Source organism: Sorex araneus, chromosome 3 (genome assembly GCF_027595985.1).
Source record: "Sorex araneus isolate mSorAra2 chromosome 3, mSorAra2.pri, whole genome shotgun sequence".
In the NCBI taxonomy this organism is placed as follows: domain Eukaryota; kingdom Metazoa; phylum Chordata; class Mammalia; order Eulipotyphla; family Soricidae; genus Sorex; species Sorex araneus.
In genome coordinates, this window is record NC_073304.1 from 179,591,501 (window position 1) to 179,618,058 (window position 26,558).

At 38.6% G+C, this 26,558-nt stretch overlaps 1 protein-coding gene across 1 annotated transcript in view; it reads left to right on the forward strand.

The window, feature by feature from the left end:
• PGR (progesterone receptor) overlaps positions 1 to 25,813 on the forward strand; it is a 66,815-nt gene extending 41,002 nt beyond the window's left edge. The window contains exons 5-8 of the mRNA XM_004605162.2: positions 10,940 to 11,084; positions 13,095 to 13,225; positions 16,754 to 16,911; positions 21,114 to 25,813. Coding sequence (XP_004605219.2) covers positions 10,940 to 11,084; positions 13,095 to 13,225; positions 16,754 to 16,911; positions 21,114 to 21,269 — 590 coding nt within the window. The 3' untranslated portion in view covers positions 21,270 to 25,813. The remainder of the gene's footprint in view (positions 1 to 10,939; positions 11,085 to 13,094; positions 13,226 to 16,753; positions 16,912 to 21,113) is intronic.
• The last annotated feature ends 745 nt before the right edge of the window (positions 25,814 to 26,558 follow it).

Below are 26,558 nucleotides of genomic sequence, written 5' to 3' on the forward strand. Positions count from 1 at the left end.
AGCTTCTTTCCTTCTGAAATACCTTGTATGGGTAATTTTTCCCCCATTAGAAAAGTTTTGTATGTTTAGAACTTACTTGAAAGTGATTATCAAATTTGACAGCTTTATTAAATAAAACTATTGCAATATCAATAGTGAACTTTTTCTTCCTAAAAATGAGCACTTAAAACTGTTCAACTTTTGTAAGTTTTCCTATTATTTGAATAAGGTAATTTATTTTTGTGGGTATAACTCATATTTCTTTTGTATTCATTTTGGAGGCTATATTTTTAAAAGATTCTACTGTCAGCTTACAAAATTTATAATAACTGACTATAGATTGAAAAAATAATATATTCATTGAGATGAAAGCTAAGTGAACTTTTTTAAAGCTGAGATACCTGCCAAAGATTTTTTTTGACACACACCTACTCACAACCCTCAAAAGAAATGAGGGAAAATTTTTACATTAAATTGAGTGGCAGCTTTTTCATGTTGCAAAATGTAACTCATGTGTAAGTAAAATTATAATGTCTGAATATGCATTCCTTGTTTCCAATCAATGGTAGCTTCAGGGTAGTGTTACTGATAGAAATGTTGTAGCTTCTTTCACAGTTTATTGCCATGACACCTATTCTGAAAGTCATGCAATCAGTCAGTGGTGGAAAAAGTCAGCTGACCAGAGCAACTGTTTTTACCTCTGCTAAAGGGCTTGTAGAGACTCGTCTGTAAATCAAGTACCATTAGCCATTAAAACCCTCTCTTTCATTCTTTTGTTCTTTCCTTCTCCTAAAAGGTTTCACTTCTCTTTTCTAAGTTTTTAAAAATTTTAGTCTCTGTGGTTTACAATTTTATAATTCTGTCAAATAAGGTTTCATGGTCACAACATTTCAACACTGTAGCCCCCATTAGTGTCACACTACTTTGTGTGCAATAACTAACAATTGAAAGGGAATATAGGGAAGAAAAAGCCAAAATAGAGGGCTTATAGTATATTTTGATTTTTTTGGTCTCTTGGGTTTTTTGGGGTTTTTTTGTTGTTGTTTTTTTTTTATGTGGAGGTCATACCCAGAGGTGCTCAAGGCATTGCAAAGGAGCTGGGGAATAGTCCTGTGAATTATTAGCTCCAGCCCTTTGAGTCACCTCCCAGACCCATGAAAAGCTTGTTTTACCCATCCATTACTATGTTATAGGTCTGTTTAATAAAAGATGGACTTGTTCAATGAGGCTTACTAATAGGCCAGTATAAGTGATGTCAACTCACTTATTCACAGTACAAGGAAAGACACTCGGAGGAAACTGGGTTAGCCAGTCAGGCTATACTTTGACAATAGGAAAATGTATTGGGGAAGTCAGTTAGATGAGATGTCCGAAGATAATACTAACAAAGGTGACCGCAATCCTGAGCACCCAGAACAGTCATCTGCGGGTCCCTGAGGGGGTTTTGTTCCCTGGCCAGCACTTCCTCATTTTTTTCTTTGTCTCAAATCTTCTATTCTGTTGAGCCTGTTAAGTAATCTCTTGGGTACCTGCAAAATGCTTAGCCCCCGTTAACATTTTTGCAAGTTATTGTTCAGGATATATTGCATCTACCTACCCGGCTGGCAATGATTTCACATTGACTTTTAGCTGTGACTTTGATTGGAAATATTTTCTTTCCTCTTTGAGTTTTGGGGCCACACCCAGCAGCAGTGCTCAGGGCTTGCTCCATGGCTATGCACTCAGGAAGCTGGGGAATCCTTTCTGGCACAGTGGATCAAACCTGGGCCTTTTGTGTGGAAGGGAAGCACCTTACCCACTGCACTGTCTCTTTGGCCCCTGGGTCATTTTTTTTCTTATTGGACTTTGAAGCAACATGTAATATTTGCAAAATTTGTAAAAATGAACATAATATCTACTCTCTGTTAGGGAACTTTCAGTTAAAGGGCTCAGGAAAGACCTCCAACAACCAGAGTGGGACATCCAGTATGACAGACAACACAGGTCAAAGGAAACAGGCACAGCCTCACAATTTTTCCTTCAGGGACTGGAAAAGGCTTTAGAGACAAGGTGTCAGTCACCATGAAGAAGTGAGACACATCCGTCGCAGCAAGAGAAAGCCAAACTGGGGTAGGGGCTCAGGACGCCTTCTCTCTCTGGGACTTCATGGTCTCCTGAACCCAGTCAGGTCTGGCTCTGGAGGCCCTGCTGGCACCTCTGAGAGTTGTCCCTAGAAGGAAGAAGAGAGAGCCTCCAGACAGATAGAAGGCAGCCAAGAGAAGTAAGGAAAGCACGAGACAGATATGGAGATTAATGAAGTAGGCGAGCATAAAAATCATTCTTAATCTCTTCAGTGTGAAGTTCCCTCCTAACATACAAAATGCTTCATCTTCACCCCCTCAGCACAGGAATGAAAACTGTTAAAAGCCACAGATGAAATAAAATTACATTTATCATATATATATATATATATATATATATATATATATATGCTTTCTAAAACTCTGCTATGATCAGAATGGCCTTCTGGGGGCTGGGGCATTAAAGCATTAAAAAACAAACACTGACAGTAAAACTGTTTTGAGGAGAGTTTGGGGAAGTAAGTGTAGAAGTATAAGTTACATGATCATCAAGGAGCTTCTTGAAAGTCAGGAGAGGCTAGAGATATTAATAAGGAGGATTTATTCCCAACTCAGTTTTACCTTTATTCTTGATTCAGTATATCAGTAAAATATCCAAAGCTGTGTGATAAACACGTATTTTAAATATTATATCTTGATTTTTCTATTTATTTGGTGAAAAATCTACCCAGATGGATGCACTTAGTGTTTTAATGCCACATCTTACATGACATACCTTATTACTGAGCCTCATTCAGCCAGACTACCATGAAAAGCATCAGAAAACAAGAAAAGTACTTGGTCGCATTTTTTGACTTTGAAATGTGTCAAGATACCTTTGGAGTCAGTTTATTTCTGTTTTTGTTTGGGGGCCACACCCAGCAGTGCTGAGGGCTTACCCCTGGCTCTGTACCCAGATCACTGCTGGCAGAGCTTGGAGGTCCACATGGGGTGCCAGAGATGGACCCTAGGTCTGCCATGCAAAGCAAGTGCATTACTCACTATACTTCCTCTTGAGTTCCAGCAATCCTTTCCTTTCTCCCCAAATTAAATTAATACATCAAATTACTCCCCACCACCCATCCCTCCAAAAAAAGGAATCAGAAAGAAATGAGATTAATCTATCAGGAATAAAGTCAGGTCTTAATAATGATTCTATGACGATTGTCAAAATATTTTTTGAACCCTTATCCCACTGAAATTACTACTGTCAATATCATCATTTTTTTAGACTTAAATCAAATGAAGGCTTTTCCTGCCTGGCAGTCTTTTGGGGCCAGTGGCAGAGGAACGATTCTTTTTTTTTAAGATTTTTATACATATTATTTTCATGAAGTAGTTCACAGTAGTTCATTATAGATAATATTCAAACACCCACCCCACCAGCTAGCATCTTCCAACCACAAGAAGAGGGAAGTATGGAAGGTTGTTGTATTTCATTCTGGAGCCATTTAAACCCGAAAACACAAGAATACAAGCAAGTATGTTAAAAAACAACACACATGTTCTACTTTAGGTACATCAGTGGGCTAGAATATAAGAGGTCCAGGAAATACTGCATTGTTCTCTTCCGGGCGCTTTATTTTATAGTCTCTGGATCTTGGCCATTGATGAGATTACATGGCACTGGGGGGCAGTTTGTGGATGTGACTGCCAAGCTACTGGAAAACTGGGGACCTGGGTGGAGGAGCCCCAGTCCTGATCAGAGCAGGCTTGGAAAGCTTAGCCACAGGTCCTGCATTCCTGGGTTCAGAGGAACCTTTCTTACTGAACCCTTCTTTGGTGTTTATCACCTCCCTCCCAGGTATTTTTTAAGTCAACATTGCATTTTTCATTTCCTTTGTAGATTTGGTCTTCATTCACACCATATATTTGGCATTTTCTGTGCTTCGTCTTTGACTCCAGTGGGGTCTAACCTTAGACAATGTGGGTGATGCTCATGTGTATTCATGTCTCTGCCTCCCAGAGTTCTGATGACTCCTAAACACAGCATCAACTCGACCCATGGCTCAGGTGCTCATTGCACATTTCCACCTGGGTGAACTTCCAACAGAACCACTAGCTTTATGCCCTAAAGCCTTCTGTACCCGAGCTGACCCCCTGGTCAACTGAGGAGTCTCTTCCTTGCCTCATTTTTTCCTTCATGCTGGTCCAATGAGTTCTCAAATCCTGCCGGTTCTCCACATTGCAGCGATGACCTTGCATCCATGATACCCCTCTGTGATGGCCTTCACTTTGCTCAGACCCTTGTCATTTCTCCATGGAAGAAATCATTCTCACTGACCCTGCCCAGTCAGCACCTGTTCTGCTGCCAGAAACATCATTCTGAAGCAACTGTAATAAGGGCCTGATTCTCTTTCCTTTTCAAAACAAAAGCCCAACATGTTAGTCTTATGATACAAGACTCTTCTACGATCTGTTTGGTTTTTTTTTTAGCTTTTGGGGTCACACCCTGTTGATAAACAGGGGTTACCTCCTGGCTCTGCACTCAGGAATTACTCCTGGAAGTGCTTGGGGGAACATACAGGATGCTGGGAATTGAACCCAGCTCAGCCATATGCAAGGCAAACACCCTACCCACTGTGCTATCGCTCCAGCTCCCCCTTCTACGATCTGGCTTCTGGACTCACACCGTTACTTCCTGTCCCTCCTCCTCAGGTCCAAGGGTCAGCTCCCACAGTGCTCTTCTCTCAGTTCTCTGTCTTCTTTTGCCATATCCTTTCCCCTCCCTAGAGTCCCTTCTCCACATCTTCTCCTCTGATGGGTTTCTATTGAACTTTCAGGATTCCACATACCTGTTATTACCCAGCAAGATTCCCCCAAACCTTCCCAGACTGGACCCAAAGTCCCCTTTGCTCTCCCCTGCCTTCCTGGTGTTTGTCAGTAATTATTCTCCCACACTGAATCATAATTATGTGGCACAGGAGAGACTGCTGTTATTAGAGGGGGAACATCTTTCTAGTCCTCCTGTCTCATTGCGAGCATGATGCTTCATCTCAATGAGGTGTTTAAGGGATATTTCTAGAGATATCAGTTATGGAATGGACACGGGGAGCATTATGCCTCCTTGGATCATTAACCAATGAGCATTTCCTTATAAGTCTCCCAGGGTATGTTACACATTTTGTGCTGAAACTTCCTGACTCTCCTCAAAGTTCTCATTTCTATGTCAGGAGGAGCTGATGTGATTATTGATCTGCCCTAGTCTTGATAAAAGCACAGTTGTCTCAGAACTCGGAAGATAAAACTGGAGACTGAAAAAGCCATAGAGGCCAAGCATGGCAATGCACTTTCTTACTTTTTTTAAAGCATTAGGTTTGGACATCTTGTAATAGAAGTTTTGTCAGAAATTATCAGCTCAAGTCACTTAAAAGGGATAGGGTATTTTTCTTTCCTACTTGTTAAACACAATTAAAGACTATCCATCACTGCTCCATGTGAAGGTTTTCATTTTGATCCTCGTCTCCAGTGTACCAGGTTCACTTGATCATTATCATCAATGGGAATTTGGTCTCGGTGTTCCCGTCTTTGTTTCAGAATAAAGTAATGAATAATATTATAGTTAGTGGGAGAAAAAAAGGCTCTGCTGTACCAGGTAGGTTCAAGTCAATTTAACACTGTGTATTTATCAGAGATAAGGGAGTAAGTAAAGCTATTTACTGGCTTGTATGTCATTTTGCTAAATTGAAAGAATATTTTCTCTACTATAAATATTGGTAGTTTCCTAGGCTTTTAGTTGTTTCAGTAATATTTCTATATCATATTATAATTAAAGTGCTTATTTCTGGTTCCTAATTATCCTGTAATGCAAACCCCACACCCTCCAAAAGAGAAACCAAAAACAAAGGACAAAGGATAGGGTACAGTAAACTTCAAGTAAATATATGAAGAATCTGTTGTTGCCTTTTTAAACATATACAAATTAACTATAAACAATTTTATAAAATTATCTTAGAGACCATCATAAAACAATGTCCTAGAATGAAATATGTAACATAGTAAAATCAATATTTAGACATTATAAAATACTTTATTTTAAAGGTTATTAAATTGAGGGGCTAGAGAGATTGCACAGAAGTTAAAGCATGTGCCTTACTTGCTTCTGCCCCACCTGTATCCATAGAGCTGCATACAGTCCCCCTAAGACCACCAGGACCAGTGCCTCACAGAGCCAGAAGTAGTCCCTGAGCACTGCTAAATAGGTCCCCTGTCCCACGTAACAAACAAAAACAGTTATAAAATGACTAAGACAGTATAGAGAATAATATACATATTCCGGGAGATTATATTGAACATTCTATTAACATTGCAACATATCTAATTAAGTCATACTCTGAGTGTCACTTTTCATGTGTATTTATGAAGTTATAAAGCCCGGCAAGCTATAGAGCATATAAAGTTAGAGCCCAACAAGCTACCGAGAGTATCCCACCCACAGGGCAGAGCCTGGCAAGCTACGCATGGCGTATTCGATATGCCAAGAACAGTAACAAGTCTTATAATGGAGACATTACTGGTGCCTGTTTGATCAAATCGATGAACAATGGGATGACAGTGCTACAGTGCATAATTCACTATATATTTAATACCATTTTAATTCCATAGAAATTTTAGACAGTATACTTCATTTTAAATTGTATTGCTAATAGTAACATAATTTTGGGTATCCTGAAAAAGCAAGTTTTCATAAATATTACTAAAGCATACAAATTTACATATGCTATAATATTACATGTCTCCTGAATCTCATTGTAGCTTAGTATTTGAGGTTTCCTATCACACTGATGGGGGATTTCAATACAGGAATCGATCCCATGATTAGTTCTGGTCAAGGATTCATTGATAAATGGATAATCAGTATCTGCAGAGTGCTGTTATGCTTATTTATCTGGTGAATCATTGCCACTCAGTACTGGTTGTCATCATCACTGCATCACTGCGATTTGGTTTCCGAAGAAACTTACACTCAGAGTGAGCAAATGAACTGCACGGAGGGGCACTGAGCATGTGGTGAGTAGGATTGGAAGCTGACTGACTTTTCTCCAGAATCTTCCGCCAGAAGAGGGAGCAGCAGCTGTCAGTCTCTGGTCCCCCACTTGGGAATCTTCTCCATGAAAAGTAGGGGAGACCCTTCTCTTCTGGAGATCATTCTGTACTTATAAAATAATTATCTATTGTTCATGAAACTTGTTAAAGATTTTGTTTACCAGCAGCAGTTCTGGACTGCTTTGATTATGTAGCAATAGATACGTAATTTTCTTTGAAAGAGAAGTAATATATAGCTATGAACTTGAAGGTCCATGTACATCATATGGAAACAGAATTATGAAAATTGAAAGCTGAATTGTTCTGATTCAGGCTACTTATTAGGGCGTCTTTCTGAGCCTGCACAAACCAGGATATAAACAATTAAAAAAATGAATCTTTGTTCATTTCAAAGACAAAAAGTCTCTTAGAAACAAAATTTCCCTGGAAAGTCACCCGGGAGTCACTGAATAGAAACTAGAGGAAAAGCTTGGAAAATCAGCAGAAACCGGGCATTTCTGGTGGGTCACTAATAGTCACCACAACTGACCCCTTTCGGTCCCTTCATTGGGCATTGTCACCATCAAGAATAAAGCCCTGTCACATGACATAACAACTTACTTTGGGAGGGAAATGAAAAAGCACTTTTGAAAAATACACAGAGATGCATCCATGTTCCCTCAATAAAAATTGCAGGGTGCTCCCCAGCAGTTGGGATCTATAATGCTGAAGAGACCCTTACACATGCAAGGCTTGTGCCCCAGCCTTTTGAGTTTTCTCCCTGCCCTCCATAAAACTTTTTAAATAAACATAGGATAAATATACATGCAACATATTTGGAATAAATATAACTTGGGTTCTAATAAGAACTGAATAAACAGTTTTTAAAAGAAGAGGAAGGTGGAGAAAAAGAAGGAGGAGGAAGAGAGAGAAGCAGGAGAAGGAGGAGGAGAGAAGAGGACTAAAAAGAAAAATCTAACCATAAAAATTCTTTGTTTGCGACTTTTTAAAAATTTACAGGCTAGTTTGTATGTTGTCCCGCCAGCTCAACCCAGATCACAAGCCCAGAGAAGCAGATGTATGCATTTCCCTGGAGAAGCAGACACCAGGGGACACCAAGGGGAATCCAAATTCATGGAGGAAGGAAGGGCAGAGGGGGACAAAGTGGGCACCAAAAGCCAACCTCCCCACCCCCACCCCAAAACAGATGTCTGCCTGGCGGTCAGACTTTCTACCTTCCCTTCCCATTGCTGCTGTGTCATGATGCACAGCTGCACACCTTCTGACGTGTGCACACTCGGAGGTGCTCACAAGGACCAACTTAGGGGTTGGGGGTCCCGTTAGCAGAGTTGCAGGGATGGGCCAGTGGCAGGGCAGATGCGCCTGGGGGTCGGTCTGTGGCCTCATGCATGCAAGACAAGTGCTTTTGGGGCCTTTGAAGATAAACATTTTTTTCTGCTTTAACATTTTAAAATTTATTTATTTTTTAATTAGTGAGTCACAGTGAGGGTACAGTTACAGATTCACACATTTTCGTGCTTGTTTTTCCCTCATGCAATGCTTAAGAGCCCATCCCTCCACCAGTGTCCATTCTCCACCACCAATGAACCCAGTATCCCTCCCACTCCCCCAGTCCCATACCCTCCACCCCACCCCGCCTCTGTGTCGGGGCATTCCAATTTGATATCTCTCTTTCCTTTTGGATGTTGTGGTTTAAAATAGGGGTATTGAGTGGTCATCCTGTTTAGTCTCTAGTCTACTTTCAGCACGCAGAAGATAAACATTTTTAAATGGGGGCTAAGGATGTAGCTTACAGATCATTTACCTTGCATGTGTGAGATTTTGGATTTGATCCCTGGCAATACAGAAAGTGGAAAAGAAAAGAAAGATAAAAGAAAAAGAAAAGAAGGAAAAGAAATGAAAAATGGGGGTGGGGGGATGGAGGAAATTTCTTAGAGAATAGGTTTTTCCTACTATGCACATGAAGATTTTGAGTGGGTAGAAAGGGCTGGGTTTTCTGCTGCCTACTTTGTGATGATTAACAGAATAGGGAAATGAATATCTTTTGTCCTTGAGATCTAAAGAACTTACTTTTGTTTTGATTTTACTTTTGGAATAAATCACTTGTAAGTTAATTGAATGGGTTCTTAGAGGAAGTATATGTGATTATAATAGCTTTATAGAAAGTGACTGTTCCTACTGGAATACTTGGTTTTTTTTTAAGACATATTTAGTCAAATGCTTCATTCTCTTTCATTCTTTCAGCTACACTCAGTCACAAATAATTTCCAAATTTATATTTCCAGCCAAATTTGTATTTCCAGCACTGTAACTTCTAATTGCTTCTAACTTCTAACACACGTCTAACTGCTGTCTTGATATCCAGAGACCATGTCTAGAACTTCATATTTCTCTCTAGTCTATATCTTAAAAATTTCTCAATATAAGTAAAATTGTTATCATCATCCTTTATTCAAGTATAAATATTGGAGACCTCTCTGATCCCTTGTTCTACCTACACACATTTATTTATATTTCCAATTTAATTTTACACTTTAAATATTTTTGATGTATTCCATCCTCTATATTTCTACCTGTTGACTTAGACTTTCATCATCTCTCACCTGGACTTTAGTAATAACTTCCACCATCTCTAACTGTACATTAAATCCCTTTATTGCATCTCCCATACAACCACCAAAGTTACATCCATTCTTAAACACAAACAAGCCCATGATGCTCTCCTTCATCCCTAATGCACTCAGGACTTGTCATAAGAACTTTAGGCTACCCTTTACTCCAAATGTCCCAATTCAAGAGATTCTAATTTCTTCCCTTTGACTTTGCAATCAGCACACATCTCACATGGGAGCGCAGAGTTCTTGCCTGTACTTTCCTGGCTCTCTTCTCTTCCATACCTCGTCATTAAGAACAAGATGTCTTTAGGCTACCCCTCCCTCCAAACTGTAGGCTACCTCTCCCTCCATTAAATTGATCTCTCCTGTTGTGTTATGAGTTTCTTTTTTTCCCCTTTTCTATTTTTTTCCCTGAACTTTCATCTTTATTTTTGATAACTTTTTGGCAGGCTTTGGGCCACTCCCACTGGTCTCAGGGCTTCTTTCTGGCTCTACACTCAGGATCACTCCAGGTGCTGCTCAGGGGACCATATGGGGTGCTAGAGATAGAGCCTGGGTTGGCTGTGTGCAAGCGAGTACCGTACACACTGTACTATGCTCTGGCCCCACACCTTTATTTTGTTGTTTTGAGGCCACATCAAGTGATGCTAAGAGGCTACTACCAGTTTTGTGCTTAAGAGTCACTTGGGCTGTGCTTGGGGACCTGTGGTGCTGGGGATTGAACCTGGGCCTGGCACATCGAAAGCATTTGCTCAGCCCATTGAGCTATCTAAGAGTTTCTCTTATGAACAAGAGTTGTGATGCAGTTACCGTAACTGTAGCATTTAAACACAGTTCCTAGCACGCAAATGGTACTAAATACATGAGAATTGCATGAATGAATGATGTATGCTGATTCAATTGGTGGATTCTATAAATGCAAAACTATAATGATAATTTTAATGGCTTCAAATGCTGCTGCTTTTTCAGTTTTGTAGGCTCTATTACTTATATATAAAAATATTTATCAATTATATAAATATATACAAATATTTATCAGTTATTTCTTATTTGTGATTTTTAGTGTAAAAACATACTGAGATCCAAAACATTTTATTAACCTAGTTGCAATGCATTTTCAAGTTTCTATTTATTTTCAGTATTTTTAATGCAAGTGATCTTCACATCACTTTTTAAAAATTTTTTTAAAAAATTTTACAGGTTTTCGAAACTTGCACATTGATGACCAGATCACTCTAATCCAGTATTCATGGATGAGCTTAATGGTGTTTGGGCTTGGGTGGAGATCCTACAAACATGTGAGCGGGAAGATGTTGTACTTTGCACCTGATCTGATACTAAATGAGTGAGTAGAGATTTGATTTTTGTTTTTATTAGCATTAAAAGTGTATATGTAGGATTATCTTGAAAGTAGTAACTTCCAGACATGATCATATATTTAGTATTCTAAATCATATAATTTTTCTAAATGATGTCTTAGAATGATCCCAGAAGAGGCTGGGGGCTGGGGGTAGTACAGCAGGCAGGGCACTGGCCTTTCACACAGCTGACCCAGATTTAATCCCCAGCATCCCATATGGTCCCCTGAGCCCTGCCAGGAGTGATTCCTGAGTGCAGAGCTAGAAGAAACCCGTGAGCATTGTCAGGTGTGGCCCCCTAAAAAAGAGCAAAGAAAAAATCTTAGTATATAACTTGATTTGACAATGTTAACAAATTTATATTGTTATTTAGTATTTCATATTTGGAACTTATCTTTGTCTCAATATATAGTGAGTTAACTTTAAAAAAAATTCAACTGCGTATTTATGAATATACTTAAAAGTAAAATGAACTATTTTAGTTTGTCAAATTAAAAATGCATAAAACTTGATATTAAAGAATGAAATGAAGCAAATTATATGTATATACATATATATATTATATGCTTGCCTTGCATGTATCTAAATCCAGGATCATTGGCAGTATCATATATGGTTCCTCAGAGTAAGCCCTGAGCACAGAGCTAGGAGTAAACCCCAAGCACCATTGGGTGTGGTCACAAAATAGACGAAAAAGTGAAAAGAGAGCCGGAATGGTGTGCAGCAGAGAGGGTGCTTGCCTTGCACATGGCAGACCCCAGGTTCAATCCTGGCATGCCATGTAGTTCCCTGAGCCTTTCCAGGAATGATCTCTGAACATAGAGCCAGGAGAAAGCTCTGACCACTTCTGGGTGTGCCCCCACTACTGAAAAAAGTAAAACTAAATATTTGAAAGTCCTAACTTACATTTTTTTTTCTTTCTGGGTCATATCCAGCGATGCACAGGGGTTAATCCTGGCTCTGCACTTAGTAATTACTCCTGTCGGTGCTCAGGGTATTGTATGGGATGCTGGGAATCAAACCTGGGTCGGCCGCGTGCAAGGCAAATACCCTACTCGCTGTGCTATGGCTCTAGCCCCAAAAGTCCTAATTTACTTTTTAAAAGTAAAATTACCCTCTTACCTAGAGGATAAATTTGGCTGGTAACTTTTTAAACAAAATATAAATATTTTAATTTGCTTGAATATTTTTCTACGTAGAATCTTAAACTAAAAAATACTCCGATTGGAATTATTTACATTATTCTCTAATGCTGACAGATTTCATAATAATAATTTTTTATTTTTAGTTTACATATAAATTTAATATGTTTTATTATATTTTATTAGAACCTGTATGGCAGGATTAATTTTTGCTCTTCTGAGTCAAAATCTCGTTTTGTCTTTACTCTTCCTACTAACTTCATCAGACTAACATAAAATGCTACAAAACAGAACGATTGAAAAGTACCTTAAGTAAACTTTCTCAACCTTTAGACTTTGTTTGACCTTGTAATTATTTAATGCTCCTAATGTTCTTTTCTATATCACTGTACGTTCCCCAAGAATAGTTCACACTGTGATTATTCAACAGGAACTAAATACTCTGAACTATTCTATACTGCTCAGTTTTAATGTGCTGAGTCTATTGTTCCCTTGGATTGCACACATTTTGAACATTTTTTAAATCAAAAAAGGGATCAGTAAATATATTTCCAGAACATTCATCAGCTCCATATTCTCAACTCCTACTACTTTGTTCTACTTTCTCGTTTTAGGTTCTAAAATGTGATGAGAAGAATAAATGTTAATAGGCTGTGTTTCATAGATTTCCTATCTTTAAGTTTTCTTGCACTTAAAAATCAGTATGTGATATTGAATTTGTTTGTAAAAAGCCCTTCTTAATAGGAGTAAGGCAATTACTAACTCTCATGTGCTCTGATACATTATTTAACTGGTTAAGACTCCATTTGTTTTTCCCCCGTTGCCTTTTCTTGCATGTGCCATTCGCTGTCCAAGGCAACGGATGAAGGAATCGTCATTCTATTCCTTATGCCTCACCATGTGGCAGATCCCACAGGAGTTCGTGAAGCTCCAGGTCAGCCATGAGGAGTTCCTCTGTATGAAAGTCCTGCTGCTGCTTAATACAAGTGAGTGATCACAAGAAACATAGCACGAGACCCTCCTAATTCTCTAGGAAACCTCAGACAACTTTCCATATCATGTATGATATCATGTATTCATACATGCCTATCATGTATGAATCACAGAAAGTGCAAAGGAGGAAAAGCCGATCTAGTGTCAAATACATAAATGAAATTAGATCCGACTTCTGAGGATTCTGCTGACTCTATGATATCAGACTAGCTTAGCTATTCTGCAAATGCTGATTTTTTTAAACACGGTGGAATGACTCCTCCCAATAGGTATCATAATCAATGCTGTATATGCACAAACTCTGGAATTCACTCCCTAAAATACACCAGTTTGCTTTTCTCTCTTCTCTTCATGTTCGGATAATCTACTACAAAGATGAGTAACTTGACACATCCACAGTTTGTTTATCACCATAGCCACAGAACAGTCGGTTAGCAAGAAAACACAGGATTCCTCCCTTTTCTTGAGGCTTAGAATCTTCTCAGATCTGCTAGAAGGAAAGAACTGAGTGAGAGAGAAAAGGTCTGCAGGTGAGGCCTGGAGGGACAATGTACTGCTGAACCCCCTCTAACCTTAGAGAGGCTGAGACATGCTCACCACCCCAAGCTACACACCTGGAAGGGAAAGAGGTGCTGATTCAGAGACCCACATTCCTCGCTGACTAAAAAGATGGGTACCCAGCCTCCTCATGCTTTCACGTAGACAAAGAATTCTCATGCCTCAGTGGAGTCTGTGTGTGTTTGGGATGTGTAAAACTGATTGTTGTACTTTGTATGTTTTATGTGCCTTTTCCATGCACATGTAGGCTCAGTGCTTGAATACGTGAGTCGCTCCCTAGTTCAGCCATAGAGATTTAAAAGAGAGCCACAGGGATCTTAGGTAGATGGTGAGGCAAGGGTCTCTCTCAATAGCTTCTGTGCAGGAGCATCTTTCTTGTAACACAACCACTAGTAGTGGAGGTGGCTAAGAGCATAGTGTGGAGAAAATGGCAGAAAAACCACCAGGAGGAATGGCAGGAGAGAATGAAGCACTTAATGAGAGAGTTTCCTGCATGAAACCTGGGTGAAGACAGGGAGCAGTGCAATTTCTGCAAATCCACCCCAGCCCCATCCTTCCACCCTTGGGAACCCTATTTGGAGCAGAAACCTCCCAACTTAATTAGATGCAAAGCATAACAGATGTTGACTAGTCCAGAGAGTCAACTGGAATAAACTTAATATTTCTATTGTTAATACCTGTCCCTCTTCTCTGGATAATAATAGATCCTACAGCAGTTAGGCCAGAGATGATTTTAAGATCTCCCAAATTAGTGGAAATTGAGAGCCTAATTCCAGGTTAATGGGCTCCATTATGCTGGCAAACCAAACAACCCCAAAGTCTCAGTAGCTTAATAAACTATTTCTAAGTGTGTATTTGCTCCACTCTGCATTCAGTGTAGGTCTACAGATAGGTTGTACCCAGATGTGTGGAACTTTGAAGACGCTATATTGACATGGGCTATCATGTCACATCCCTATCATAAGGGAGTTAAGTGACAGGCATATGATCTCCAAGTGTTCTCACGTAGTTTTAAAAGCAATGTTCTTGGCCACTTGCAACTTCAAGAAGAGGGAAAAACAAATATTAACATAGACTAAAGACTTTATCTTAAATGACGTTCTTAGCACACAGAGGGAGAAATATTTGTTAACATTGTACTTGACAATGGTTTATATAATTTTGCTTCAAAAACATCTTCCATGAAAGAAAAAAGTAGATAAATGACTTCATCAAAATTTAAGATACCTCTGCATCAAAGGACACAGTCCTTTGTGAAAGGAACTGTGAAAAGACAGTCCACTAAATGGGTGAAAATATTTGAAAATTATATATCTACAATAAAAATAATATCCAATTTTAGAACAGTGAAACTATCTTGTTTACTTATCCTTCCCTTTCTTTTCTCAAGTAAAGTTTTTACTGAAGTCCACAAAAAAGGGAGGGAAGCTTTCTATCTAGCATCTAACTGCCTTTGACTCAGCTTCTCCTAATTTTCCGTTAAGAGTTTTACAAAACATCGTAAAACACACAGCATGTGGGATCAAGAACATGGAAGAAAATTTTCCAATCATATTATAGTGGTCAAGGTAAGGAGCTCAAAGGAGAGAGTCAGAAGGAATTCAGAGAGCTGGTTCATAGATCTGAAATTTATAGAAGTGATAAATTTATAGGAGAACAATTTCAGAGATATCCCAGTAGCATGGGATAAGATCTTACTGGATTTTATCATCACGTATTTGAACCTGTGGTTGGTAGTGATATTAAAGTATGACAGGCAGAGTAGGATGAAACTTGATTGGCTTTTAGAGTTAGGATATTAGATTTGTTTTTCATCCTGAAAGACAGATGGCTGGAGTAAATATTTAGGGCCGCTAGATTTCAGCTCTTGAAATCTCGGTGGGAAAATATACTTCAATAATTAAAAGAAAATAAACAACTTCATAGTTGTGTTTAAGAGCAAGGAAGTTGTAGAGACTTAGAAGTTTATGAAGAGTTATGAAGGTTTGTAATTGCTGTTATATGAAATTACTAGAAAGCTAGATCATAAATATAGAGTTTATACAGACAAATGTGAATACAACTGTCTCGTTTTCCATTAGGCAACATATTCCCAAATTTTGCATATTTCTAAAATTACTCTTAGAAGTTTTCAGGAATAAGATATTCTAGAGACTTACATGAAGACAAAAAATTGAAGAGAAATAAATTTGTTAAAAATATAGGGGGAAAGTGATCCAGCATACATGCAGCTATAAACTAAACCAAAGCAAGTATTTGAGAAAAGATTGATGAATGATTGGTGCACTTTTTCTTGTGGTGCTAAAGTATTGTGGAGTTAGCCCTTGCCCAGTGGGTGTGCTTTTGAGCAAGATAAAATCATCAGACTGTTGATAAAGTTGTTTCATAAACTAAAGTTTTCTTATATTTACTTAGTTGCTTCTGTTATATTGTCCCTAAAACTCAATGTCTATATATCCTAAAATAGCATTATCTTTTATCTATTTATTTGTATCTTAATTATTTTTTTTTTGCTTTTTGGGTCACACCCAGCAATGCACAGGGGTCACTCCTGGCTCATGCACTCAGGAATCACCCCTAGCGGTGCTCAGGGGACCATATGGGATGCTGGGATTCGAACCCGGGTCGGCCGCGTGCAAGGCAAACGCCCTACCCACTGTGCTATCGCTCCAGCCCCTTATTTGTATCTTAGTTATTTATCAAAAGAAATCACTACACAGCTCAAATTTATATATAACTTTTATGTCTTTTTTTTCTTTTTTTTTGCTTTTTGGGTCACACCAGCAATGCTCATGGGTCATTCCTGGCTCTGCACTCAGGAATTACTGCTGGTGGTGCTTGGGGGACCATATGGAATGCCAGGGATTGAACCCAGGTCGGCCACATGCAAGGCAAGTGCCTTACCCGCCCCAGTTTTATGTAATTTTGAAAATAAAAAATGTGACTGTTCTCATGTCTTCCAGTTCCTTTGGAAGGTCTACGAAGTCAGAACCAATTTGAAGAGATGAGATCAAGTTACATCAGAGAGCTCATCAAGGCCATTGGTCTGAGGCAAAAAGGAGTCGTCTCTAGCTCACAGCGTTTCTATCAACTTACAAAGCTCCTGGATAGCTTGCATGATGTAAGTATTTTGCCCACTATTTGCTTTGTTTCTTTAGAAACCATCTGTGACTGAGACCTTTGCTATTTGTCTTTCTCCTGGTGACAGATTTCACAGAACTTGACCCCACCTGAGCTCCATCCAAGCAAAAGTCGAGATTTCATCTTTTCTCATAGCTTACTAGTATTTCATTAATTATATATACCATGATTACTTTTTCTTTTAAAAAATATTACAAGGACAAGAGACATAGTACTGTGGAAAAGTAGCTTGTGACCTAGGGTTTGATCTTGAGTACCACGTATAGTTTCCTGAGCACTGTCAGAAATGATCCTGAGCACAGAGCCAGGAGTGAGCCAGGTATAGCCCAACCCCCTAGTCCTTGATTTTTTTTTAAAAAAAGCATTATAGTTTAGACAATGTGGTTACTAAAGTGCTTAAGTTGATAGTATTGCGCAACAAAAGTGTGGCACAGCACCCCCACTACCACAACTTCTTTATCAGTTCATCTGTAATATATTTGAGTTGTTACCAGATTTTTGCTATTGTAAACAGCTGGGAATAAAACGTGCTGCAGGGGCTGGAATGATAGCACAGCGGGTAGGGTGTTTGCTTTGCACATGGCCCACCTGGGTTCAATCCCCCCACATCCCGTATGTTCCCCCAAGCACCACCAGGAGTAATTCCTGAGTGCAGATCCAGGAGTACCCCTGAGCAATGCTGGGTGTGACCCAAAAAGAAACAAAACAAAACAAAGTAAAAAAGTGCTGCAATGAGCATAGGAGTGCATGTAACTTTTTGAAGTAATAGTTTTGTTGTCTGGAGACAGATACCAAGAATCTGAGTAGCTGGGCCGTATGGTAGTTCTAGTGTTCATTTCTTGAGCAGCCTTGATGCCATTTTCCATAAAGGGGGAATTGCCTCAATATTCTATCCCCACCAACGGTGGAGAAGGGTATCTTTCTCTCCTCATTTCCACCAGCACTGGCTGTTTCTGGTCTTTTTCACATAGGCTGTTCTCTCTACTGTAGGAGGTGATCTCGTTGTTGTTTTGATCCTCATCTTCCTGGTAATGACTGCTATGAAAACTTTCTCATACATTGATCAGCTATCCCTCTGGTCTGTCATCTCTCCTCATTCTTTGCCAGGATTATTTGTTTTATTATAGTTGAGTTTGGGGAGTCTTAATAATTTTTTAATAGTTTCCCTTTCAGATATATCAAGAATATGTATTTGTTCCCATTCAGTAGAATGTCTTTACATTTTAGTCCTGAGTTCATTTTGTTTTTTGGGTCACATCTGGCTGCCTGCCAGGAATGATCCTGGTCACTTAGAGCCAGGAGTAAGCCCTGAGCATAGTCAGGTGTAAAACCCCAAAATAAAAAAAAATAAAAATAAGTTCTTTAAGAAAAAAAATATAGTCCATCAGAAAGCAATATTTATCATATAAAATTGTTGACATTGATTTAGCCAAAAGAAAAAGGGAAAAAGAGGAATAATGCCATTTAGGGAATGAGGAGGAAATGTGTGTGTAGTTAAGAAGGTGGTATAGAGTGTGAGTAGAGTGTGTGAATCCTTACTTTTCTATATAAAAACTTAGTAATGTGAAGTTAAAGTTTTAAATTAAAAAAAACAAAGTTCAAGAAACTTTACCAAGGAAGAAATACGAATGGCCAAAAGGCACATGAAAAAGTGCTCTGCATCACTAATCATCAGAGAGATGCAGATCAAAACAACTTTGAGATACCACCTCACACCACAGAGACTAGCACACATCCAAAAGAACAAAAGCAACCGCTGTTGGAGAGGATGTGGGGAGAAAGGGACCCTTCTTCACTGCTGGTGGGAATGCCGACTGGTTCAGCCCTTCTGGAAAACAATTTGGACGACTCTCAAAAAATTAGATATTGAATTCCCATTTGACCCAGCAATACCACTGCTGGGAATATATCCCAGAGAGGCAAAAAAGTACAATCGAAACAACATCTGCACATGTATGTTCATCGCAGCACTGTTTACAATAGCCAGAATCTGGAAAAAACCCGAATGCCCCAGAACGGATGACTGGTTGAGGAAACTTTGGTACATCTATACAATGGAATACTATGCAGCTGTTAGAAAAAAGGAGGTCAAGAATTTTGTAGTCAAGTGGATGGGCATGAAAAGTTTCATGCTGAGTGAAATGAGTCAGAAAGAGAGAGACAGACATAGAAAGATTGCACTCATCTATGGTATATAGAATAACAGAGTGGGAGACTAACACTCAAGAACTGTAGAAATAAGTACCAGGAGGTTGACTCCATGGCTTCGAGGCTGGCCTCACGTTCCGGGGAAAGGTCAGCTCAGAGAAGCGATCACCAACTACATTGTAGTCGAAGGCCATGTGGGGGAAGGGAGTTGCGGGCTGAATGAGGGCTAGAGACTGAGCACAGCGGCCACTCAACACCTTTATTGCAAACCACAACAGCTAATTAGAGAGAGAGAACAGAAGGGAATGCCTTGCCACAGTGGCAGGGTGGGGTGGGGGGGAGATGGGATTGGGGAGGGTGGGAGGGACACTGGGTTTACGGGTGGTGGAGAATGGGCACTGGTGAAGGGATGGGTTCCAAACTTTGTATGAGGGAAGTATAAGCACAAAAGTGTATAAATCTGTAACTGTACCCTCACGGTGATTCTCTAATTAAAAATAAATAAATAAAAATAAATAATTAAAAAAAAATAAAAAAAAATAAAATAAAAGCCAAAAGTCAAAAAAAAAAAAAAAACAAAGTTCATTTGAAAATTAGATCAGCTTGAAAGTATTGTCTAAGATTGCAATAAGGATGGGAAGAGGATGGTTTTATTGTTGATTCTGCTTTTCAAAATTTTTTATTTTTGTTTTGTGTTTGCAATATAAGTTGACTTTTAAAATTATATGCATCAGGGGCTGGAGCGATAGCACAGCGGGTAGGGTGTTTGCCTTGCACGCGGCCGACCCGGGTTCTAATCCCAGCATCCCATATGGTCCCCTGAGCACCGCCAGGGGTGATTCCTGAGTGCAGAGCCAGGAGTGACCCCTGTGCATTGCCAGGTGTGACCCAAAAAGCAAAAAAAAAAATTATATGCATCAATTACTTTGACATAAAAATGTTAAATTAAGGAGCCAGAGTGATAGTACAGCAGGTAAGTCTGTACCTGCTTATTTACCTTGCATGAAACCTAGCAAATTCAATCCCTGGAATCCCATATGGTCCCAGAGCCCAGCCCAGAATAATCCCTGAACAGTGTGGTCCCCCAAACAAATAAATAAATCACAGTCCACTACATGAAATGGTTTTTTTAAAGTTAGATTACAATGAATCATGCTCAGTTGTACAAGGAGGAATTAATAGATTATCATGTGGAAAGCCAGAATGTATAGGCTTTAGAAAATTATTGGATTTTTAAAATATATGTGTATATATTGTGCTTATACCTGGTTTGTCTCTATGCAAGAATGTCTCTATACAAGAAAAACAACCTTGAAAGAATTATGCCAGTATGCTCACATTGGCATAATTCACATTGGCATAAAAATGTTCACATTGAACTAAAGCAATAGCACAGCGGGTAGGGTGTTTGCTTTGCATGCAGCCAACCCAGGTTCGATTCCTCTGTCCCTCTCGGAGAGCCCAGCTAGCTACCGAGAGTATCCCACCCCTACGGCAGAGCCTGGCAAGCTACCCGTGGCATATTCGATATGCCAAAAACAGTAACAACAAGTCTCACAATGGAGACGTTACTGGTGTCCACTCGAGCAAATCGATGAGCAGTGGGATGACACTTCACATTTGTTATCCTGTTGTGCTATGAATTGCTTTCATTTCTTTGTCAGACGTCTCCAAACTTATTTAGTCTACAATTCCCTTTACAGAAAAAAAATCACTCAATTTTCACCCTCCAGAAATCTATCTTTTTTAAGTGAATAAACAGTGCCCCCAACTTAAGCCTCCTCTCCATTTGCTCCAAATATCACTAGCAAACTACTACCTGGGTGTGGGTAGGGGATGGGCTGGCAGTATCATCTACTTTGGGAAACACTGCTTTAAGTCAGCAGTGTTTCATCATAAAAAAATAACTTTCACATATTATCCTAGAAAGTGGAAGATGTTACTTTCATACTGCAAAGGAGAAAATTTTGTTTGAATAGTATATGATTTATTGTTTATTTCACTTTTTTCTTTATCCATTTGCTAAATCAACAGCTTGTGAAACAACTTCATCTCTACTGCTTGAATACATTTATCCAGTCCCGGTCACTAAGTGTTGAATTTCCAGAAATGATGTCAGAAGTTATTGCTGCACAGTTACCCAAGATTTTGGCAGGAATGGTGAAACCGCTTCTCTTTCATAAAAAGTAATGCCATTTTTGTCTTCAAGTACATTTGTGACATCATGCTGTGTAAAGTTTCGAGAAAATTGTGAGATTTTATTTTACTTTATAAAGTAAAATTAGAATTTTTGTATTGTTTGTGTACCCATATTTTTCTTTAAGTGTTTACAAGTTTGAAAAAAGTACTAAACTCGATCGCTAAAGTAAACAATATGCCCATATCATTTCATATCATTTAGGTGAATATTTTTAACCTTTACATTTAATATAACTCTTCACAGGAAAATAGTTTATGTGTGAAAATAAAGACTTATTGTACATGTTAATTCTAGGTACCTTCCTTTGTGTTGTTGGTTGTATTAACAAAATGAACCTTTAGAGCGATATGTAAAATTTATCTACATCAATGTATGTACTTTGTTGTGAAAGTTTGTGAACTCCATCAGATTTTCATTAGGGTTTTGGATGAAAAAAACATCAGGATGAAAAATCTTGGAAATCTCTGCTATGGACTGATGTCTCTCAGACTGGGCAGGGCCCCACTAGATGTCTGGAAAGAGAACGGCAGGATGACAGGGCTTCTGGGTTCTTGCACATTGCCTTTGGGGGCTGCCCTCTCCTGAGATGTGTGAATCAAAGCCGGGTGTCCGAGACTGTGACTGAGTCCACTTTCTACTGTATGAACCCCGAACATGGTCTCAAAACCCCTGCATCCTGCTTCCTCACCATGGACACTGTGAGGTTATATATCCCTACCAAGTGTTCCTTGCTCCAGAGCTTCTCATTAACATTTTCCTAAGCTGAGGAAGGAAGGAAAGAAGAAAGAGAATAAGGAGGAAGAAAGAGGGGGAAAGGGCACAAATATTATTCTCTTTCTTCACTTAGTGGGACTTAGTCGATGAATCACAGGTTGAAATTTTTTGAGTGCCTTTGGTCCATTTCTAAGAGAGATAGCCAGGAAGTACTCTCTATTGGCTTGAAAAAATACATCCAATTATAATAACTAGGAAACACATGATTCATATCATTATATGAACTGAAGTGATCCATTAGGAGATGAAAAGGAACTCTTTTCCTGAAGTGAATCATGGGAGATCCAATTTTTAAAAATAGATACACACTTAACAGGAAGCACCAAGTTCATATCAATTGCAAATGCTCCAATGGAAAAAGGTTCTCTTTCCTAGAAAAAATAATTTATGACAATTTTAGGCCTCTATGGAAAATATATATGTAGATATATATCTTTTTTAAAAGATTAGAGAAAGTAGTCTATCAAATTATTTTTGAAACTTCTTTCAAATGAGACCTTATCTTACAAGTCTCTGTATTATCTTATCTCCATACCACTTTCTGCAAATTACTAGTTATTAAGAAAATCAAAGTAATTTTGAAAATATTTACTAAAGTCTTGATTTCTTAATGCATGTTTTGCTGTTTGGGCCACACCCTGTGTTGCTCAGGGATGCTTCACCTCAGGGCTGGAGGACCACGAAGTGGGGGGAGGGATCTGTCACTCAGGTTTGCTTGGGGGAACCTCACAGTCGGGGGAGGGATCTTCCACTCAGGTTTTCTGAAGGCAAAGAATGCACACTAGCCCTTTGAGCTAGCTCCCCTAGTCCTGTGCATTTTCTTTTTCCTTTTTTTTTCTCATAAACAGCTTGTAGACGATGGGAAAATCCAAGATCATGGCATCAAAGTTCTGTTCCGGTGAGGACCTAACATTTAGCTATGTCTTTTTGCTGTGGAGAAAGCCTTCCCCATGGGCTATTTTATAAAGACAGTAATTCTAGTCATATCCTATTGCATAACCCCTTGCCAAAGCACCCCCTCATAGTAACATTACATTAGGAAGTAGGTGTTGATATGAATTTTGTAGGGACATGGGCATTCAGAAATAGTATTGCTGGATCACTGGATGTACATGAGATTAATTTCCTATTAGGATAAAAAATTTTCCAAGTGGCTGTAAATCATCAAGGCAGTGTGTTGTTAAAGACCATTTAAAAATTTTTAATTTTTACTTATAATTTTATTACCATTCTGGTTTTTAAATTGATTCATCATTTCTCACTATGGCTTTAATGAGAAAAAGGCATCATTTCATGTGTTAAGGATATTAGTATGGCATTTGCTGTGAAATGCCTGTTCAGAGACTTGCTCATTTTTCTGTTGAGTTGTTTTTCATATTGATCCTACAGATAAGTCCTTTGTTAAATATATGTGTGCCAAAAATCTTTAACTCTGCCTTATCCACTTTTAATGTCTTTGTGAACTGCATTGAATTCCAATGTAGTATAACTTTAGGATGTGAAATTTTTATTGCTTAAGATTTCTCTGCATTTCGAGGTTATAAAGATATTCTGTGTTTTATTCTATCACTTCTAAGTTTTTCCTTTTATTCCCATTTATTTATGTATTTTTATTTTTATTAAATCACTGTGAGATACACAGCTATTAAGTTGTTAATGATTGGGTTTTGGTCATACAATGTTCAAACATCTATGTCCTCACCAGTGTACATTTCCCACCACCAATGCCCCAGTTTCCCTCCTTCCACCCCCCCCATCCTCAGTCAGCCTTTATGACAAGCACTTTTCTTCTCTATTTTTCTCTCTCTCCCTCTATTCTCCTCTCCCTCTCCCGCTCTTCCTCTCTTTCTCCCTCTCTACTTTTCTCTCATCTCTCTTTTGTTCTCTCTCATCTCTCTCTTTTGTGCTCTCTCTTTTGTTCTCTCACTCCCTCTCTTTCTCATCTCTTTCTATTTTTGCTCTCTCATCTCTCTTTTGTTCTCTCTGTTTCTCTTTCCTTTTGGACATTTTTGGGCATTATTGCAGTACAGGTACTGAAAGGTTAGCATTAAATCTTGTGCTTTTTTAATCACCCATTTACTTCTGCTATTCTTTCTTCATTTCTTTATTTGGGAGTCTTCGGGAGCTACTCTCAGTTTAGTACTGAGAGGCTGGTCTTGCAGTGCTCCGGGATCCATGCCACGCAGGGTTTATGCACGCAAAGCCTGTGCTGTGGTCATTGAAGCTGTTTAAGTCATCTCCTCGCTTCCCATCCCTTCAAGGAAGAAATACTTTCCAAAGAACCATATCAAAACAATCTTAATAAGAATTGACATAACCCCCAAAACAAGATGAAGTGTTTTCATCTGAGTAAAAATTGAGATGATAATATCACATAGCTGTTTCTTACCAATAACTTCTTTATGGAATATAAAAGAAATGAATTTTCATTGGGAATATAAAATAGCTCCAACCAAGATTCTAGTCTTGAATTTATTAGATCTATATTTCAAAATAATAGATAGTATAAAGTTCATTATAGTAAGTTTAACCCGTGTTCCAAATCACTTTAGCAGTCTCGTTAGTACATCATCTGCGTATCTTTTCCTGTGAACATGTAAGTTTAACATGCCATTGACTGCCATTCAGTCTTTCGGAGTCTGTATCTAGATTTGTTCTCTTACAACTACACTAAGTTGCCTTCCTAATTCCTCACTTAAAAGTGGCACAGACTCCAGTGGCCAACTGGTACTCAACTATAGCCTCACACTAGACTCTCCACATAAGCTTTTAAATAATAAAGGGGCTCCATCCTCTGAAACATTTTTCATCTGAGGGCCATATGACCACTGAGGGACCACATCAATGGGGGTTGGGGTTGCCAAGATCTGAGACTAGGGGTCCCACCAGTAGGACAGAGTGGGGCACGGGAAAGAAACAGGTTGGAAGAGTTCATGTGTGGATGGATAAAGGTTGGGAAACCTAACACCAAAACTGTTTTGATTCACTCTTCTTATTGAGGTGGGCACATGTTCATGTTCCAAGATGGTGTTTAAGCATCTGTTCCTGTGTGTGTTCTCTTCTTACCATTGTCCTAACTCTGCTTAGACATGCACAGCTCTAACCATCACTTTTTTGCACTTTCCTACAATCCCACTCATGTGTCAGCCTTCAATCATTCTGTAACATCTTCCTTCTATCTCCCAGACAGTGATTCTCTCATCTCTGTTTCTAGTGTAGAAATTACAGCAGTGCTCGGTAATACTGATTCTGACTATTCCACATGCCTGTGAGCTTCACTGCGGTAGAAAATAACATTTCTTGCTAAGCAATTGATCGACACTTTCCCTCTTTTCTGGTGTCTCCATATGTCTCTGTAAACAATAAAATTTAATGGATGAAATTTTATTTGCCTCCTTGGAAAAATTCCACAAATATCGTTGTTTCTATGTATCAGTAGTCTGAAGTGTTTTGTACTATTTAACTCATGACACAAATTTTCCTCATTTCTGATTTCATGCAACAAATACTTGTGGAGTACCTGTGAGGAAGAGTCTGGTAACAATAATATCAGAATTTAGACCTGAAGAGAGATTCTAACTCGAGAGATATATTTTAATAATAGATGCAAACTACAGTACCCAGCAAATAGCAGGTACTCAAATATTTGTTGAGTATGCAAATAAAAATATAATTTTATCTTGCTAGATGCAAAATATTATTATTTATATATTACTGTTGAGGCAAATGAAGCATGAAGATAGTAACTTTAAAATAAATATGAAATTATTGCTAATCGAGTTGTCTCAGTGATTTCTTTGACTGAAACCTATTATGTACACTCAACGACTGAAAAGAACTCGAAAAAGTTCTTGCATAAATGTTCTCTCATAAATGTTTTCTCAGTAAATGCATCTTGAATTTCTCCCATATACAGAAATCTACAAAGACATGAGTGGTTGGTTCCTTTCAGAATGGATTATGTGACATAAGTAAATAAATTAGGTATGGTTAAAAAAAAAAGTCATTGTTTTTACACTCAAGTAAGAACCCAGAGAACAATGGATGATTTGGGCATTTATTTTATTTTACTTTGGGCCATACCAGGCAGTACTAAGGGTCTTTTCCCAGGCCTTTTCTTGCAGATTGCTCCCAGTGGTCCTTGGAGGACCATGTAGTGCTGAGAATTGGTCTTTGGTCTACCACAAGCAAGACAAGCACCTTAACCCCTGTACTATCTTTCAGGATGCACAATATGATAATTTTATTATCCTAGCCTTGTTATTTTGTATGAATACAATAATTATAGGAATAATTTCCATAACATTTAATTTCCAACATATTTTCTAATTTTCCTGGTTTTATTCCATTATGAGGGAAGAAAATGTGGTGATCCAAGGACTGAGTTTTATCACTGTGGCAGTTGTGTTGCAAGAAAGTTTTATATTCTTCATATTGATTTTGATCCACAGTAAAAAATATCTAAAGACCATGATTTAGTATAGCAGGCTATGCTTTAAAAAATC